The sequence below is a fragment of the Chiloscyllium punctatum genome, chromosome 14 (assembly GCF_047496795.1).
Source record: "Chiloscyllium punctatum isolate Juve2018m chromosome 14, sChiPun1.3, whole genome shotgun sequence".
In the NCBI taxonomy this organism is placed as follows: Eukaryota; Metazoa; Chordata; class Chondrichthyes; order Orectolobiformes; family Hemiscylliidae; genus Chiloscyllium; species Chiloscyllium punctatum.
Window position 1 is genome coordinate 5977188 of NC_092752.1, and position 20879 is coordinate 5998066.

Here is a 20879-nt window from a genome sequence, read left to right on the forward strand (position 1 = left end):
GAAACCTGATTTTCTGTTTCCTTTTCCTACTTCTCTGTTTTGTTTGTGGCCATTTCTGTAAATGTCATTGATTAAACATAGTCAAACCTTATAGGTTGTCTTTGTGATTTAACTCTTTCAGTCATGTTATTGTGCTGGTGTCTATGTTCTTTTTAATTCATTATTTATGGGATGAGGGCATAACTGACAAGGATTTATTGTCCATCTCTAACTGTCCAGAGGGTAGTTAAGAGTAAACCACATTGCTGTGGGTCTGGAGTCACATGTAGGCCAGACCAGGTAAGGTTGGCAGATTTCTTTCCCTCAAGGCATTAGCGAACCAGGTGGGCTTTTCCAACAATCAACAATGGATTCATGGTCATCATTAGGCTCTTACTTCAGATTTTTAAAATTTAATTTAAATTCTACCATCTGCTGTGCCTGGATTCAAACCCAAGTCTCCAAAACATTATCTGGGTCTTTGGATTAACAATCCAGTGATAATTCTACTAGGCCTTTACTTATAGCCCTTTACTTATAACTCCATCTTTTTCAAACCTTTCCTAACATGGAGTGTTCAGAACTGAATGCAATTGTTCATTCAGTGTCAAACCACAACAGGACCCTTCTTTTGGTTATAATTTTTGAAAAGAGCAGGCCTTCATCCTTGAATTTAAGTCTTTTACTACTCTATTAATTACTTTAATTATTTTAATCACCCCATTAAACCATCTCATAATATTCTCTACTCAAGATAATGCAAGCTATTGATAAACTAAATAATAATGAAGAACTGCAGATCCTGGAAATCTGAGACAAGGATAGAATTAGCTGGAGAAACTCAGCAGGTTAACGTTTTGAGTCCAATGACCCTCCTTCAGTTCTGAACAAGGGTCACTGGACTCAAAATGTTAACTCTGCTTCTCTCTCCATGCTACCAGACTTACTGAGTTTCTCTATTAATAATTGACTTCTGCTTGAAAACATGAATTTTCAGTGTTACCCTTCTGTTAGACCCTCTCAAATTTTGACATTCATTCAGAACTGTGCGGCAGATGAAACGCAGGAGTCTTCCCCCATTAAAAGACTCCACAAGCAGGTTGGTGTCATGAGCATTTTTGGCTCTGGCCTTTCCATGTCTGAGGAATGGGAGGTGCGAGGGGGGCTGTTTAAAGTCAATGCCTACATTTGAGACGAGTTTGCACGGTTGTCTCCTCTCGAGCCAATTCTCCAGCACATCACTGCTGACTTTCCCACAGGGTTTGGGGGTGGTGAGCTGTCACATCCCCTGCCCGGGCTCAGCCATAAACATACGCTCGACAAAATAAAACCCCTTTCCAAAACTTTGCGGCGAAATAGTTGTCCTAAAAGTGCGACCCCTAATTTTTAAACACTGTCCCCTAGTTCTGGACTGATTCACCAGACAAAACACCCTCTCCACATCCATCTTGTCAAAACCTTTATTGACTGCAATCAAGTAACTCCTATTTCTTCTGAACTCCAGTGGTATGAAAAGTAAATGGACACAAAAGACTGTTTCTGGAAATGGTGCGTTGAAGCTGAAATCTGTTTCACATCTTGAGCCAATTCTCCAGCACATCAAGGAAGTGGTTATGGTTTTAGGACATTAATCGTCTCAATCCTAGGAAAGTGCTGCTGAAGCATCCTCGGCCCAACTATCTTCAACTGTTTTATCAACAATCTTCACTCCCTCGTGAGATCAGATGTGGGATATTCGGTGGTAACTGGAGTGTTTGGCAAATTGCAATTACTGGGACAATAAAGCAATCTGTAGCAAAGTCTGGAAAACATTCATACCTGGGCTAACAAGAGAAAAGTAAAATTTAGGACAAGCAATAAACCATAATTGTGAACAAAATCATATTAACTGTAAAACTAGGCCTCAAAAACTGTTTTAAAATAAATCACCATGGCTACAGAAATTGTTAACTTGAGACACACAGAAAAACCCATGTCTTTCACTAAACCACAATCTAAGAACACAAACGTACAATTGCTTAAATTACACCATATGTCGAAATCATAGTCTATATTACAATACATGTAGATATGCAAAATAAGAGAAAGACTTGGCTCTTTGAACCTGCTCAGTCATTCAGTAAGATGGTTGATCTTTTAAAGTTTCAAATTCTACATTTCCATCTCCCCCAATATCCCTTGATTCCCCCGACTAGCAAGAATATATGTCTCTCTGACTTGAAAATTTCTTTCTGTGGCAAAGTGTTCCAAGTTCCACTGTCTTCTAAGAGAAAATAATTCTCCTAATTTCTGTCCTAAAAGTGCGACCCCTAATTTTTAAACACTGTCCCCTAGTTCTGGACTGATTCACCAGACAATACACCCTCTCCACATCCATCTTGTCAAAACCTTTATTGACTACAATCAAGTAACTCCTATTTCTTCTGAACTCCAGTGGAAAGAATCCCAGTCTGTCCAACCTTTCCTCATAAAACAACCCACTAGGTATGAATCCAGTAAACCCCTCTAAATGCTTCCGTAACTTTACCTATTTTCTAAAATAAGGCAACTGAGACTGTACACAGTATTTATGATGTGTTCTCACCAATGCACTGTGTAACTGAAACATAGTATCCTTACTTGGTGTATGTTCAATTTCTCATTAAATAAATGATCCAGTCTGGTGGAACCTTTCTTGAATTTAATGAAAATGAATACTAATGTCTCTATTAGCTCATTAGCCAGCTCTTCGAAGACTCAAGGATGAACCCCGTTTAACCTGGGGACTAGTAAGTCCACAGCTCTCTTGCGTTTGCTCATTATCACTTGCCCAGTGATCATCATTTCACCAGGTCCCTCCCTTCCTGATTTACAGTTATCATTGGAATGTTTTTGTATCCTTTAATTGAATACAGAAGCAAAATATTTGTTCATTTTATCTGTCATTTCCTTATTAACTATAATTAATTCCCATTCTTACTCTCTAGAGCACCAACACTCACTCAATTAGACTTTTAAAAACAAGTGTAAAAATTCTTGCTATCCATTCTCACATTTGTAACTTGATCCCTCTCAAACTCTAATTTTCTTCCTCTTTTGTATCAAACTTCACTCATTCTTTGCTGTTCTCTATATCCTAATTCATCATTTGACCTGCCTCTTACCTTTGCAGAGTTATCATTGTAGAATTTCTACTGTATGGAAGCAGGCCATTCGACCCGTCAAGTTCACATCAACCCTCCAAAAAGCATCCCACCCAGTTCCTATAATTCCACTCACTTAACAGAAGTTTATAAAATCATGAAGGCATGGGTGGGGTAAATAGACAAGGTCTTTTCCCTGGGTTGGAGGAGTCCAGAACTAGAGGGCATAGGTTTAGGGTGGGAGGGGAAAGATTTAAAAGGGACCTAAGGGGCAACATTTTCATGCAGTGGGTGGTGTGTGTATGGAATGAGCTGCCAGAGGAAGTGGTAGAGGCTGGTACAATAACAACATCTAAAAGGCGTTTGGATAGGTATATAAATAGAAAGTGTTTAGAGGCATGTGGGCCAAGTGCTGGCATATGGAATTAGATTAGTTTAGGACACCTGGTCAGCATGGACAAGTTGGACTGAAGGGTCTGTTTCTGTGCTATACATCTCCATGACTCTATGACTGGGACTCTATTTCCCATGGCTCATCCACTTAGTCTGCACATCCCCTGACACGATGAACAATTTAGCATGGCTAATCCACCTAAACTGTACATCTTTGGACAGCGGGAGGAAACCGGAGCACCTGGAGGAAACACATGCAGACACGGGGAGAATGTACAAATGCCACACAGACAATCACCCAAGGGTGGAATCAAACCCAGGTCTAATCACTGAGTCACTCATTATATGTACAGTAGTCAGATGCATTTCTTTAATTCTGATGTCTTCCTTAACTTTGTATAGTGGAGTGCCACAAAGATCAGTGTTGGGCCCTCGACTTTTTGTCATTTACATAAATGATTTGGATGCGAGCATAAGAGGTACAGTTAGTAAGTTTGCAGATGACACCAAAATTTGAGGTGTAGTGGATAACGAAGAGGGTTACCTCAGATTACAACAGGATCTGGACCAGATGGGCCAATGGGCTGAGAAGTGGCAAATGGAGTTTAATTCAGATAAATGCGAGGTGCTGCATTTTGGGAAAGCAAATCTTAGCAGGACTTATACACTTAATGGTAAGGTCCGAGGGAGTGTTGCTGAACAAAGAGACCTTGGAGTGCAGGTTCATAGCTCCTTGAAAGTGGAGTGGTAGGTAGATAGGATAGTGAAGAAGGCGTTTGGTATGCTTCCCTTTATTGGTCAAAGTATTGAGTACAGGAGTTGGGAGGTCATGTTGCAGCTGTACAGGACATTGGTTAGGCCACTGTTGGAATATTGCGTGCAATCCTATCAGAAAGATGTGAAACTTGAAAGGGTTCAGAAAAGATTTACAAGGATTTTGCCAGGGTTGGAGGATCTGAGCTACAGGGAGAGGCTGAACAGGCTGGGTCTGTTTTCCCTGGAGCGTTGGAGGCTGAGGAGTGACCTTATAGATGTTTACAAAATTATGAGGGGCATGAATAGGATAAATGGACAAAGTTTTTTCCCTTGGTGTTGGGGAGCCCAGAACTAGAGGGCATAGGTTTAGGGTGAGAGGGGAAAGATATAAAAGAGACCTAAGGGGCAACTTTTTCAAGCAGAGGTGGTATGTGTATGGAATGAGCTGCCAGAGGATGTGGTGGAGACTGGTACAATTGCAACATTTAAGAGGCATTTGGATGGGTATATAAATAGGAAGGGTTTGGAGGGATATGGGCCGGGTGCTGGCAGGTGGGACTAGATTGGGTTGGGATATCTGGTTGGCATGGACGGGTTGGACTGAAGGGTCTGTTTCCATGCTGCACATCTCTATGACTCTATGACTGCATGATTCCTCCCCATAGAACTTCTTTGTATAGTAGGAATATACTCATTCTGAATTTTATGGAATATCCTGTTAAATTTCTGCCTTTGTGTCTTTATTGATCTATTCCCTAGCCTAGATTCCCACCTTATTTCAGTTAGTGAGCCTTTATCCCTATACAGTTGATCCTATACAGGTTTAAAACACTTAGACCCAACCTACTCCCTCTTAAACTGGAAGGAAAATTCCATGATGCTGTGGCCATATTATGTAAGGGTACCTTTACTCTGAAGTGATTAATTAATCCTGTCACATCACACCATACCAGGTGGAATAGAACCGGCTCACTGGTCCAAAAATGTGCTGCTCTTAAATAAATCCCCAAATCATCCTGTGGATTCCTTATCCAGATTGCTACAACTATTCTGATCTTTGCAGCTTAGATGATTGGATTAGATTCCCTACAGTATGGAAACAGGCCCTTCGGCCCAACATGTCCACACTGACCCTCCAAAGAGTAACCCACCCAGACCGATTCCCCTACATTTAGCCCTGACAAATGTACCTAACACTACGGGCAATTTAGCATGGCCAATTCACCTGACCTGCACATCTTTGGGCTGTGGGAGGAAACCAGAGCACCCGGAGGAAACCCATGCAGACACGGGGAGAATGTGCAAACTCCACACACAGTCACCCGAGGCTGGAATCAGATCCGGCTGCCTGGTGCTGTGAAGTAACAGTGCTAACCACTGAGCCACCCTGCTGCCCACAAGTTTATATGCAGATTAAGTACAGGTGATTATTTATCCGAATTTATCACAAACACTCCACAAACACTTGTATGTTTTGTCCTACTCCTGCCTCCTGAACGGCTTTGGAGAGTCAGGAGGTGAGTGACTTGCTGCAGGATTTCCTAGCTTCTGACCTGCTCTTGCTGCCACAGTATTTATATGGCTAGTCCAGTTCAGTTTCTGTTCAGTGGTAATGACCAGGATGTTGATCTTTGGGTTTTCAATGATGGTATTGAACATCAAATGACAATGGTTAGATTCTCTGTTATTGGAGGTGGTCATTGCTGGCACATGTGGAACACAAATGTAATTTGCCACCTAATAATCCAAGCCTGGTTGGTGTCCAGGTCTTGCTGCATATGACAATGGCCTGATTGTATCAGGAATTGTGCTGAACATTGTGCAATAATTAGTAAATATCTCAGTTCTGACCTTATGATGGAGGGAAAGCTATTGATGCAGTAACTGAAGATGGTTGGGTCTAGGAGACTACCCTGAGGAACCCCTGCAGAGATGTCCTGGAACTGAGATACTGACCTCTAACACTCATTTGTGCCAGCTTTGAGTCCAACAAGCAGAGAGTTTCTCCCTGATTCCCATTTACTCCAGTTTTGTTAGGGCTCCTTGATAGCACACTATGTCAAATGCTGTTTTGATGCTCACTCTGCAGTTCAGCTCCTTTATCCATGTTTGGACAGAGGCCAGAAACCATCAGTGAATCTCCCAGCACCAGCATTCCTTCTATATTTTTCTCTTCTGCATGGACCTCATCTGGAACAGGAAGCCAATGCTGTGAATGACATGAGATCACTGCACTTGGACTCTCGGAGTGGCTGTGTATGTGTGTAACCATATAAATACTGAGGATACAAGAGCAGGTCAGATGCTGGGGGTCCTCCAGCAAGTAAATCAACTCCGGAATCTCCAAAGCCTAAGCACACAAGTCAGGAATGTGATGCAGTATTCTCCCCTTGCGAAAACCCAAGAAGTTCAAAACCATCTAGCACAGTCTGCTTGACTGACTCTCCCTACATAAAGTTGAACCTTCGCTCTCCTCACCGGTGGGGTGAAGTGGTAGCCATATCTATAAGGTGTGCTACTGGAACTTACTAGGTCTCCTTTCACAGCATCTTCCAAATACACAACCTGTACCATGTAAAAGGAGAAGGCAAGCAGAACCATGGGCGCACCACCCTTCCCTTCCAAGCACACACCATTGGAAATATATCATCTATCCTTCACTGTTGATGGGACAAACACCTGGGACTCCCTCCCTAACAGCATCCTGTATGTACCTACAGAACACAGACTAGTGCTTCAAGAAGACAGCTCACCAACACCTTCTCTATGGGAGTCATGATTTGGAGGTGCCAGTGTTGGACTGGGGTGTACAAAGTTAAAAATCATACAACACCAGGTTATAGTTGCTTCAACCACCTGATGAAGGAGCAGCACTCTGAAAGCTAGTGCTTCCAATTAAACCTGTTGGACTATAACCTGGTGTCGTCTGATTTTTAACTTTCTCTATGGGAATTATCAATGGGCAATAAATTCTGAGTCTGGCAGTGATACCCACATCTCATGAAAGAATAAATGAAAAATAAACATTGATTCAGGTTGGGATCATGATCTGAGTTTGGCTGATTTACTTTTAATTCTTTTTGTCCTGAGTTAAAGGAAGCACTGCCAAGCTAAAAGCAGGCCACGTTTTGTCAGCATGTGTTGCCATGGTGCCTGGCCTCCTTTGTGAGATAATGGCTGCCATAGAAAACATGGCTGCACTGTGTCCATGACTACACTTTGACAAAACCTCGAGGATATTCTGAGCTAACCTTCTGCAATTATTCTTTTTGTTGCGAACCAGTGCAGGGAAATTGGTGATGTTTTCATTCTTCCAGGAATGGATAACTTGACTTTTCAATTTGTTTTGTTGCTGTGAGGCAGAAGATTTGTTTGAGTCTTGGTTGATGTGAACCTCGTATGGATTCAAAGTGGAAATGTGAAACTCACTGCCTGAACTGAGCAGATATAATTTAGTGCAGCATTTAATTAACTGACTCACACTCTACTGCAATGTAGAGCCGTGGGGATTGTGTTTAGTTTTGACTGGATCTTAGTCAGTCAAACAGAATATTGTTTCAGGGTGTTTGTAAAGTTTAATTGGAGCAAATACAGAGATTGTTCTTCACAATGAAAATGTCTTTATGTAGGACCAATGACATTGTAAACATCCTGAGGTACTTCACTGGAATAATGTTCAAACAAAATCCAACATTGGCTCGCACAGAGACATTAGGATGTGCGATCAACTGTTTAGCCAAAGAAGTGGGATTTAGGGAATGCTTTAAAGATGGATGGTAAGGGAGGGAGGTAGTGGGGGAACTTGGGGTTTGAGCAGTTGAATATATAAAGATGACATGGTGGGATTTGACATGGTGGATGAACATGAAGACTTAAATTTCACAGTTGAGGTGCTGATGATTCCGGAGGGTAGCGCGGTGACTCAGTGGTTAGCACTACTGCCTCGTAGCACAAGGGGTCCAGGTTCGAAGCCAGCCTTGGGCAACTGTCTGAGTTGAGTTTGCACCTTCGCCCTGTGTCTGCATGGGTTTCCTCCGGGTGCTCTGGTTTCCTTCCAAAGGTGTGCAGGTTCGTTGGGTTGGCCATGGTAAATTATCTGTAGTATTCAGGGATGTGCAGACTAGGTGGATTAGCCAGAGTAAATATGGGGTTTTGGGGACAGAGTAGGGGACTGGGTCAGGGTGAGATACCCTACACAGGGTCAGTGCAGATTCGATGGGCTGAACAGCCTCTTTCTGAACTGTAGGGACTCTGATTCAACGTAGCTCAGTGGGTGCAGAGGAGATAGGGACGTGGCGTGAATTAAGATGCAGATGGGAGAGTTTAGAAAGAGCTCAGGCCTTTGGTCAGCAATGGTCACCTTTGGTTGGAGAGTATGGGAATAATGGCTGAAGGTTATGGCGGCCTTTGAGTTGGAGCGTCATGCTGAAGAAGGTCTGTGCAGCCAGATAGAGAAGATATTACATTGTGGGGTCATCTAGGGGTCAGGTGGCCCCACAGCAGGGTTACAGAGAATCCTGATAGAGACTGAGACAGCAAACAGGGCAGGATAGTGGGTGTGGCACCATCCCTTCCGGTAGAGGTTGCCCCCTGCAGTTTCACTCTGGTACTGGTCTTTAACTTGGCACAGGAAAGCCAAGGAAAATTGGTGTATGCTCCTACATTCTAGCATAAAGCTGCCAGTGTAATGTAGTCCTAAGCTGCGCATTAACTGGCAGTCAGTGTGTGGAGATTGTAGTCTCAAGAATGGATAATCCATTAAAAGTTTTGATCTGCTCAGCATTCCTGTGCCAGGTATTTCTGGGAGAAAAATACTGCAGAGAAAAATACTACTGAGGACTGCAGATGCTGGAGAGTCAGAGTTGAGAGTGTGCAGCATCCAAGGATCAGGAGAGTCAATGTTTCAGACATAAGCCCTTCCTGATGAAGAGCTTATGTACGAAACATTGACTCTCCTGTTTCTTGGATGCTGCCTGACTGGCTCTGCTTTTTCAGCCCCAAATTCTTTGATGTAGGTTTTTTTTGACCTTGGACTCAAATGGCCCTCAGGCACCTAAATGGTCACCTTTGGGCTGCCCCATGATCGGGGTCCTCTGTAATGGAGGCTCTGTCAGAGTGTTTCCCCTCCTGCACCACAGGAGATTTCTCTCCTGCCTGTGTTCACCTCAGGATACACATGTTACAGTGTGACCAACCCCAGTCCAAACCCCCTTGGCTTGGTTTGGTTCACGCCAAACCACCCAGCTGCTTCAGACCAGAGTGAGAGTCGGTATCAGGGCACAATCCGAGAGTTAGGGCCAGAGTGTTCAGCAGTTGATGTTAGGAAGTACTTTGACACACAAAGAGTGGGAGAGGTTTGAAACTCTCTTCCAAAACTGACAGTGGATGTTGGATCAGTCATTAATTTTAAATCTGAGATAGATAACTTTTTGTTCAGCAAAGGTATTAAAGGATATGGAGTAGGGCCACAGATCAGCCGTGATCTCATTGAATGGCAGAACAGGCTGGAGGGGCTGAATGGCCTACTCCTGTTCCTGTTTTCCTGTGTACATTTAAAGGAGATTGTGACATTCAGTTGTAAGAGATGGTAACCTTGCACCATTGGCTCCTCAGACTAGTAACCCAGAAATCTAGATCAATGTTCTTGGGGATATAAGTTTGAATCCTGTGACAGCTGATAAACTTTGAATTTAATAGGAAAAAAAACTGAATTAAATTGGGATGAATAGCAACCATATAAACATGGCCATTTATTCTTAAAAACCCATCTGCTTCACTAATTCCGTTTAGGGAAGGAAATCTGCCATCCTTCCCTGGTCTGGCCTACAGCAGCAACGTGGCTGACTCTTAACTGCCCTCTGCAATTGCCGAGTACATCACTCAGTTCAAGGGCAGTGAGGGATGGGCATCAAATGGTCGTCCTCCCAGTGATGCCCACGCCCCCATCAGCAAATTAAAATGAATATTAGAGGCTGGTTGGATAGTTGTTGCTGGGAGGAGTGGTGGCCATTGATGTTATTGCATTCACCAGGAACATTGTGGGACCCCAGAGCAAAGGGGGTGAGGAGGGGGAGATGGCAAGGGTCAGCCAGGGTTTGTGGAAATGGCATTGCCAGATCCCAGGGCAGCGTTAAAGCCCTGAACCCTTTCTAAACAGTGTTGGACTCGAGAGTATAATGTGCGTCTGCTGCTTTGGCCAGGGGCTGAATGGCCTTCCTGTTACTCAGGGGACAGGCTGGCAAAGCCCTTCCCATCTTCTGACACCAATCCCTCCCTCCCCTCTCCGAGAGGTTGTTCCCCTTCCCCACCCCTTCCTGGGAGTCTGGGAGGGGGTCTCTCCCGCAGCTAGGGCCAGCCCTACCCCCACCCCCGTGTGACAGTCTGCATGAAGCCCAGTGCTCAGTTCCCCGGTCGCTCTCCCGTTTCCGATGCCAGGCTGTTGGATTTGGATTGCCAGTGGAATTCCCAGGCCGCCCCTGGGTGTTGCAGTGACACTGTTGTGGGTGGTCAGCAGCGTGAGACACAGACCGACCCGCTCTGAGTACTCGCTTACCCAGAGCATCCACTGAGCTGGCCTGGAATCAGACTACAGAGAAAAGACAGGGAAGTGAACGCAGGAACGCAACAATAGAACAGCCTGAGGAGCTGGGACTCAATTCCAAGATCACACAGGAGCTGCGAGAGGTGTTGGTGTTGGAGTCAGATACATTAAGAGACTTTTAGATAAGTACATGAATAGGCAAGGCATGGAGGGATGTGGACCAAGGGCAGGCAGAAGGGCTTAGTTTTATTTGATGTCATGTTCAGCACAATACTGCAGGCTGAAGGGCCTGTTCCTGTGCTGTTCTGTTCTATGTTCTATCACCTCAGCAAAGGTAGAAAGTCCTAGTGCCTTTAATAAACAAGTGATCATTGCTGAGCCGGCAGAGAAAACAGGATGGACAGTAATCGATTTGCTGTTTTACCAAACAGTATAATGTCCCATTTTGCCAGCAATGGCAGTTTTGCCCGAGTGACTCACTTTTACCAGCAGAGGTCACTCCATGTAAAAGAAATGGAGTGTCAAGTTTCTCACTGAAGCTCAGCTTTTGGAATGGGCCAGTGATATTTCAGAGAGGGGTGTCGGGGGATGAATGTGGAGCGTCTGCCCCACTTGTCGGGTCCCTGGGCCGTAACTGTTGGCCCTCACCTAGCAGCCCAGCTCCATTTTACAGCAACACCAACAATAACATCCATTTACATTCCACCGCACTGTCATTAGTGCTTCCTAGAGGCATGTTTAAACAAAATAAGGAGATGGAAACAAAAGCTTGGTGGATGAGGTGGGTTTTCAAGGAGCATGTTAAAGCAGGAAAATGAGGCAGACAGCTGGGAGGAGGGAGTTGCAGAGCTGAAGGCACTGGGGATGCTGAGAGGCCTGAGTTGGGCAGCACAGTGGCTCAATGGTTAGCACTGCTGCCTCACAGCACCAGGGACCCAGATTTGATTCCAGCCTCAGGTGACTGTGTGGAGCTTGTACATTCTCCCTGTTTTTGAGTGGGTTTCCTCAGGTGTTCTGGTTTCCTCCCACAATCCAAAGATGTGCAGGTTAGGTGAATTGGCCATGCTAAATTATCCACAGTGTTCAGGGATGAGTAGGTTAGGTGCATGAGTCAGGGGAAATGTATGGGAACGAGTCTGGGTGGGTTACTTTTTGGTGGATCGGTGTGGACCTGTTGGGCTGAAGGGCCTGTTTCCACACTGTAGGGATTCTACGAATTAGAGTAGCAGATATATCTTGGAGGGTTGTGGAGAAGATACAGAGATAGGGAGGGGTGAGGCTACGGAAGAACTTTAAGACAAAGGAAGTCGAGGATGGAGGTAATGCTGTGATAGAGGACACAAGCAGCTGGAATTTGGAAGGTCTCACTGTTTAAAATTACCTGGGTTTATTTATAAGCACCGTAGTGTTTGCTCAGGGCTGACTCGGCTGCACCGGAGGAGGTGTGATGTGCTGAACATCCGAGGTTTCTGTTCAGTGAACACTGGGAACTGATTTATTCGCCTCCCTCGATACATGATGCCACCCACCCCCCTGTAACATACCTGAAGTAGAATTTGGCAGTTGCTGGAGTTGTGACCCAGTGTGCACACCTACAACAACATGGAGGTCCAGGAATCAGCTCCACTTCACTTCCCCACGATAGAGTGATTGAAGGCGATGGGCAAGAAGTCTCGAAGGAGTTTGTCGAGGAGAAGCGAGAGAAATTGAGGTGGATTGTGAACCACCAATCTGTCAACTGAATAAAGGCTACATTTTTAAAATCCCTGTAGTTAAAGCACTTGCGAGCCTACCTGCCAGCAGACTTGATTGACTTCTGTAGTGAAATGCTTTAGCTAACACAATGCAGCGTTGTGTGGAACTGCTACCTCTCAGTGCTCAGCTTCTGTGACATGACACAAATAAGGTACAAATGCTGCAAGCATAATCAGGTTTTCTGAAGACCAATCAGGCTGGATGTGAAGGGGTGATGGTAACAGACTGTGAATGCCATTGAGCTGGTAATCTAGAGGCTGTAGGTTCAAATCCCACAACAGCTGGTGAAATTCGGTTAAAAATCAATCAGTAAATCTGGAATTGAAATGTATTCTTGGGAATGACCATCTTTATTTATTGCTTTAAAACCCATCTGCTTTACTCATGCCCTTTAGGGAAGGAAATCTGCCATCCTTACCCGGTCTGGCCTACAGGTGACCCTAGACCTCCAGCAATGTTAGAAACAAAAACTGGAATTGCTGGAAAAGCTCAGCAGATCTGGCAGCATCTGTGAAGAGAAATCAGAGTTAATGTTTTGGGTTCAGTGACACTTTCTCAGAAATAATGGTAGCTAGGAAATTTAACCCACAGCTTTGGGGTTGACTCTTAACTAAGCCTCTGAAATGGATGACATTTACAATTCTTACTTTATGTTTTTTGTTTGGTTAAGATGGGGTTGTGTCGAGGTTCTTGGAGGGAGTTCCACCATAAGGTATAATGCTTTTTCCCACCATATCTAACTAAGATGGCATTATCACGTCCCTACCCTGTGACCTCCGCCATGTCCAATTCCGTCCCCATCTTACCACATACAGTTCCCAGAACAAATCACCACTCAGTGATATCCTCAACACCATAGTACCAGCAGAGAGGAACAGTGACCAGCAGAGGGGGAAACAATACCAGGAGAAAGGAACAGTGACCAGCAGAGGGGGAAACAATACCAGGAGAAAGGAACAGTGACCAGCAGAGGGGGAAACAATACCAGGAGAAAGGAACAGTGACCAGCAGAGGGGGAAACAATACCAGGAGAAAGGAACAGTGACCAGCAGAGGGGAAACAATACCAAGAGAGTGGAACAGTGACCAGCAGAGGGGAAACAATACCGAGAAGGGGAACAGTGACCAGCAGAGGAGGTTACATCACCAGGAGAGGGAAACAGTGACCAGCAGAGGAGATTATAACACCAAGAGAGTGGAACAGTGACCGGCAGAGGAGGTTACAGCACCAGGAGAGAGGAACAGTGGGAGCAATCTATTCCATCTTGCTCTAATGATGCTCCGAATTGTTGATTCCAGTGACCTGGCACTCAGGTGTGTGAGTCTGCACTGACTATGCCAGCTGCACCATCGCTGTTGTCAGCAGCTCTGTCACTTAGTCCTGATGTTACACTTCCAACCCGTGTTTGTGTCTCTCTGCACACCTTGTATGGCATTGGTAAACAGTGCAAGCCCCACTATCTAAGTGCAATTTGTTAGAAAGACACATAATGAGCCAAATCGCACTATATTTGCCTTTTTTACCGCAATGGTATTGTTCAAGTTACTTACAGTGACAATGTGACATGTACTGGCTTACCACTAAGTGCTGGGAAAGTCAGAAGTCACACGACACCAAGCTATTGTCCAACAAGTTTATTTGAAAGCAGCACTCCAAAAGCTTGTGATTTCAAATAAACCTGTTGGACAATAACCTGGTGTCGTGTGACTTCTGACTTTGTGCATCCCAGTGCACTACTGGCACCTCAACGTCATAAATTCAGGGAAGAAGTTTTAATATCATTGCTGCTATTCTGTGTCCCCTGTTTGAGGTTCATCTGTGCCTTTTTCTTTGTACGATTTAAGACTAAAATATTCATTTTTTTTCACCCAAAACTTACCCTCACTCTGAAATCTCTTACACTTTCTTTCCTTTACTCCTTCCTCGAATTCTGACTGAAAAAAACAATTGTTTCTCTTGTTGTCGTTGAGAATCTGCAGATTTTAGCAGCATTCCCAGGGTAATAACAAAAAAAAACCTCGTGGATCAGCCAGTTCTTTTCCCATGTCTGTTTCTTTGGCCTGGAGTCATGTGCAATGCAGGGAGTCCCTATAGAAATGGAAGCAGAGCCCTGATGCGAATGATCTTCTACACAAAGAGGAATTTGCCTTGGGAAAAGTGGCATCAGGGTGGGCTGGGGCCTCCTAATAATAGACTTGGTAATAATCTAAATGCAGACTGCTGTGCGTGTGAGCAACTCCAGGGAGCTGAGTGAATGTTGTGCAACAAATCCTCAGTATAGAGCGATTGTCTTGTGAGAAAAAGTTAAACAGGTTGGGGCTCTGCTGACTGGAGTTGAGAAGAGTGAGAGGTGATCTCACTGAAACATATCGGATTCTTAAGGGGCTTGACAAGGTCAATGCTGAGAGGATTGTTTCCCCTCACGGGAGACTAGGGCCAGAGGGCACAGTCTCAGAATGAAGGGGCACCAATTTAAGACTGAGATGAGGAGGAATTTCTTCTCTTAGAGTCCCTTGAGATAGAGACATGCCCTTTGCCCTACACTGGTCCACGCTGACCAAAATATCCATCCGTGCTAACCCCATTTCCCTGCACTAGGCCCACGTCCTTCTAATCCTTTCCTATCCATGTATTTGTCCAAATGCTTTTTAAATGTTGTTAATGTTTCCCGCATCAACCACTTCCACTGGCAGCTCATGCCACCCTTTGGGTAAAAAAGTTGCTCCTCAGGTTTCCTTTTATTCTTTCCCCTCTAACCTTAAACAGATGCCCTCTAGTCCTCAATTCCCAGCCTTGGGAAAAAGACTGACTACATTCACCCTATCCAGGCCTCTTATGATCTTATACACTTCTATAAGCTCCCCCCTCAGTCTCCTATGCTCTAAAAACTCCTAGCTTGTCCAACCTCTCCCTATAACTCAGACCATTGAGACCTGGCAACATCCTTGTTAGTTTCTTCTTCATTCTTTCCAGGGTTGTGAGTCTTTGAACCCCTTGCCACAGAGAGCTGTGGGGATAGAGCCCGTGTGTACATTTAAGGCTGAGAGAGAGAGAGGTTCTTGGTCAGTCGGGGAAACAATAGTTACTGGGAAAAGGCAGGGAAAGTAGAAGTGAGGAATATCAGTTCAGCCATGATCCTATTGAATGGTGAAGCAGGTTTGAGGGTCTGAATGGCCTACTCCTGTTCCTATTTCTTAAGGCCTTCAGGTTTTAAATTGCCACACACTGAATGATCCAGGCACCGCTTCATTTCTGAATGCAGTCCTGTATTAGAGGTTCAATAGGACCTACTTTGTCCTGGAAAAGGGAAGATTGAGGTGTGAGCTGATGGAAGCCATTACAAATATGAAAGGTGGAAGTCATACACCACTAGATCATAGTTCAACAGGTATATTTGAAATCACAAGCTTTTGGAGCGCCACTCCTTAGTCAGGTGGTGTTTGACACGACAGAGAATTACTAACACGTCATCAAGGAATCTCCCCAGCTAGAGTCCGCACACCTGCGATGGGTCATTTATAAATATCATGGAGAATTCAGGAGAAGCTTCTCCACCCACCACGCCACCAAGTATTGAACTCACTTTCACAGGGAGAAGCTGAGAGGAATGGTGTGGATTCATTGAGCGGAAGCAAGATAAACACGAGGAGAAAGGAACGTTAGAAAAGAACAGATTGCTACTTCACCACCACCTCCCTGCCCACTCCCAGTCTGCCATGCAAGATGATCATTGTTTACCTTTCATGTCAACTCCAATTTTCCACCCTTTTCTCATTCCCAATTTCCTTGGTGATTCCATCAATCCCAATCTTCTGTCTACTCACTGCTCGAGAAAGGAACAAATCCAGTGAAATCCAGATGAAGTGCAGGAGCAGGCACAATGGGCCAAGTGGCCAAACTCCATTATTTCAAAAGATGGTTTTGCAGGAACCAAGTTAAAAATCACACAACACCAGGTGGTGGTGGAGTATAAGATCGTAAGACACAGAATTTATAGCAAAATAAATCTTACGATCTTATACTCGACCACCACCTGATGAAGGAGCAGCGTTCCAAAAGCTTGTGCTTCCAAATAAACCTGTTGGACTATAACCTGGTGTTGTGTGATTTTTAATTTTGTACACCCCAGTCCAACACTGGCATCGCCAAATCTTTACGGGAACGATTCATTACAAAACAAGCTTATGGTAGCAACTAGGTCATTTGGCCCTGAATAATGTTTTCCAATTTATTTGCTGCTTCATATTTTAAATGTAAACATTGAATTTAACTGAAATCCTGATTGTTCAGGGCTCTTACACTGTTGAAAGAAACAGAGTAATTTGGAGATTTATTTTGAGACAACTTGGATTGCAACTTTCTAAAATGGCATTGCAAGAAATATGATTGTCAGCAGTCTCAGCAGCACTGTTAGGAAATCATCTGAATTGACATCATTTATATCCTGAACCCAGAAGCTTCATGATTCTGATACATGACCCCAATGGGGAAAATGTCATTGCTGGTCAGATTTTATTTATTAAATGCTATTGTTTTAATATTACTTCTCAGGACCTGGTGCATACAAACCCATTCTCAAGTCCGCACCCACGATGGCATTAATGATTTCTAATCAACCGCGATTTAAAGACCCGAATATTTGCACTCCTGGTCCTGCAGACTATGAGGTAAGCCACATGTTTGTTGCAGCCACTGCTTTAACCACAAACAAGATGCGTCCCTCACAAAGATGGATTCTGGTGAGATGTTTGACTACCCAATGATTAATGCTTTGCAATGATATTAGGGGAACATATGGAAGAGAAAAAGACCAGTCAGCCATTCTAACCTGTTCTGCCGTTCATTTCGATCTTGAGCTGTCTGTGTCTCATGTCCAACAACTGGTCTCATTCTGTAACCCTTCATCTTCTATCTCAGATTTAGTGGAAGGCATGGTGGCTCAGTGGTTAACACTGCTGCCTCACAGCGCTAAGAACCCCGGTTCCATTCCAGCGTTGGGTGATTGTCTGTGTGGAGTGTGCACATTCTCCCCGTGTCTGCGTGGGTTTGCTGTGTGTAAACTCATGGGTTTGTTCCGGTTTCCTCCTACTGTCCACAAATGTGCATGTTAGGTGAACTGACCATGGGAAATGCAGGGATAGGGTGGGATGCTCTCCAGAGGATCGGTGTGGACTCAGTGGGCTGAATGGTCTGCTTCCACACTGCAGGGATTCTATGATGATGTTTAAATTGACTCTGTCAGTGTGAAGTTCAAATGGAGATAGTGGACTGATGGCCCTACTCCCACTCTTGACTGTTGTCATTGTGCTGAGGTCTAAGACATCTGCCTGAATCAGGTTACACTGAGTTACCAATCTGTCACAATTGCCTGGTCATTTGCAAACATTGAAGATAAATCTCTGTGGTACCTCTGTTGTATATTTTATAACTTGGAGCTGTGCAGAGATGATACTGTTTGGAAGATTTGACTTATAAAGAAAGGCTGGATAGACTAGGACATTTTTCACTGGAGTGTAGGAAGTTGAGACGCAACCTGATACAAGTTTATAAAATAATGAGAGGTATAGATAGAGTTAATAGTTTTCCCTAGGATGGGGGATTTCAAGACCAGGGCCACATTTTTAAGGTGAGAGGAGTGAGATTTCAAAAAAAAGAGTCAAATCTTTTACACAGAGAGCGGTTCACCTGTGGAATGAACTTCCTGAGGAAGGTGGATGTGAGTACACCAACGTTTAAAAGACATTTGGATGGATACATGAATAGGGAAAGTTTAGAAAGACATGAGCCAGGAGTGGGAAGGTGGGACTAATTTAGTTTAGGATTATGGTCGGCATGGACTGGTTGGATCGAAGGGTCTGTTTCCATGCATATGATTCTATGACTATGACAAGGCTTTAAAATGTCTGCTCTATGCTTTGAGTTTCAGCTTCCAGAACTTTCTGCAGTTTGGTTTCTTTTTCTCTGAGTCCACACCCAGCACAAAGCAATCAAACATGGTGAGTTTCAATCATAAACAGTCTCACATAATCAAATACAGAACAAATGAACACAAAACTATGAACAAAGCCATGAAACAAAATTACGAGGAAGATTTCATCTTTGAAATAACTCCAAAGAGACTAGTATCTGGTAACCAAGTCCCCTTTATTTACCCAGGGAGAGCCCTTCACACTGACCCAGCTCCCTCAAAGCCAACTCCCAGAGTGAACAGAACGCCTGATGCTCCTGTTTATATCTGTCAGCCAGGGCTCCCTGATTGGACCAGATTAACAGCCCCAGTCAGGGAACTATTCTTCTATGGGGTCCACCTGGCTGACCTCGTAACAATCACTACAGCCTTCCATAAAGATTTCATATTTTTCAGTTAGGAATGTATTCCAGATGGGGAAGGGCTATTTAATTTATAATCAAGAGTCATCAATCAGGTAACACTTTCTTTCTAATTAGTGGGGTTAGAGCAGGATCGTGTCCAGATGATAATGACATCAAGAGATTTTGGGAATGTGCAGACACTAAGATTCAACCATAATCTAGAATAGCAGAGTCGGCTTGAGGGGCTGAATGGCCTACTCCTGCTCCTATGTTACTCTGTTCCTAGCATTTTCACCTCCAATCCCAATCCATGAACATCTCCCTTTATGTTCAATGACATTACCATCTGTAAATTTCTCACTGTTAAAATCTTCGGGGTTACCATTGACCAGAAATTCAACTGGACCAACCTTATAAATACTGCAGGTCAGAGGCCTGGAATTGTGTGATGAATAACTCACCTTCATAATTCTCTAAGACTTCTCTCAAAGCTGAGAGAAGAATCTTTTGAAGTTGTGACTTGGCATAATGGTGAACCCTTTGCAAGCTGGGGTATCTTCATAGAATCCCTACAGTGTGGGAAGCAGGCCATTGAGTCCATCAAATTTACACTGACCCTCAAAAGAGCATCCCACCCATACCCAACCAATCCCTGTAACCCCACATTTCCCATACCTAACCTGCACACATTTAGCATGGCCAATCCACCCAAACCTGCACATCTTTGGACTGTGGGAGGAAACTGGAGCAACCGGAGGAAACCTATGCAGACAATGTGCGCAAACTCCACACAGACAGTGGCCTGAGGCTGGAATCAAATTTGGGTCCCTGACACTGTGAGGCAGCAGTGTTAACCACTGAGCCACCTCACATGTGGAAGCCAGTATCTTACAGAGAATGGAATGTCAAATATCCTGTGTTGCTTGCTATGCAATGTTTAATAAATAGTGCTTTTAGTTCATTTGTTGCAATAAGAGCCTTAAAATTTGAAATCTTGTTATCATTTCCTTTAAGCTGGTCATTGGGAAACAATAAAAGGAAGAAATGTGTAAGTCAGTGGCAGAGAGAGTATTACCATCCAGCTCGGTGTTTACTGGTTAAACTATTTCTGTCTTTTCTGCACACATGAAGTATTTTTGCAACATGATATGTAGACTCAGTAACTCTGTCAATATTGAACATCCACATTTTTCCCAAAGTGTATGTTCAGTTTGCTGACCAATTAGAAAGTCTGTGCCTGATCATCATCTGGGTCAGAGTGATAGATATCTCCTTTCCCTTGTGATACAGATTTACGAGGAGATGCCGATGATATGTATATAGAATGCCATACAATCTACAACAAAAGAAGCCATTTGGCCCAACTTTCAATGCTCCCATCTTGACATCTCATTCTATCTACACAGCGATTATTTATTTATATCTTATACATTTACCTAGTTTCCCTGTAATTTAATCTATACTTTTTACCTTAACTATTCCTTCTGGTTGCAAGTTCTCCTTCTCACTAGTCAGGTTTTGATTGATTGGGTTCAGGTAGGTTTGAGTTTTGTATTTCCAAAGCCACTTTTGTACCACATCTGTCTGCAAGGCTATTGTACAACAGACTCTATTTATTTTAATTGCCGAAAATATTTCAGCGAGGCTGATTTCTACTCTGGGGATTGACCATGTAGGTTTGATTTATAGACTATTGAAACCTTCTGGCAGGTACCAATAAACAAGAATAATTTAGGACTGTAAACATTTAGTTGACTGAGAGAAAACAGCAATTATATATATGCCCAGTCAGAGTTGAAAAGAAAAAAAAGTCGATAATTGGCTTTATTTACATGTTACCATTTTAACAAATTGATTCTGTGAAAGATTCTCTTTGCTCTAGAATTTCCAATTCTACATTTTTCATAATTTTCATTTTAACCACGTTAAAATCTGGGTAACACTCTTGCTCTGAGTTAAAAGGTAGTGGCCCAAGTCCAGCCTGGAGACTCAGCTGCAAAACCTCGACAGAGACTCCTTTG

General features: G+C 43.8%; 1 protein-coding gene across 2 annotated transcripts in view; it reads left to right on the plus strand.

Moving 5' to 3' along the window:
- stpg2 (sperm-tail PG-rich repeat containing 2) overlaps nucleotides 1-20879 on the plus strand; it is a 332382-nt gene that overhangs the window by 221237 nt on the left and 90266 nt on the right. For both annotated transcript variants that reach the window (XM_072583829.1, XM_072583828.1), the window contains one exon: nucleotides 17098-17213. In XM_072583829.1, coding sequence (XP_072439930.1) covers nucleotides 17098-17213 — 116 coding nt within the window. The remainder of the gene's footprint in view (nucleotides 1-17097; nucleotides 17214-20879) is intronic.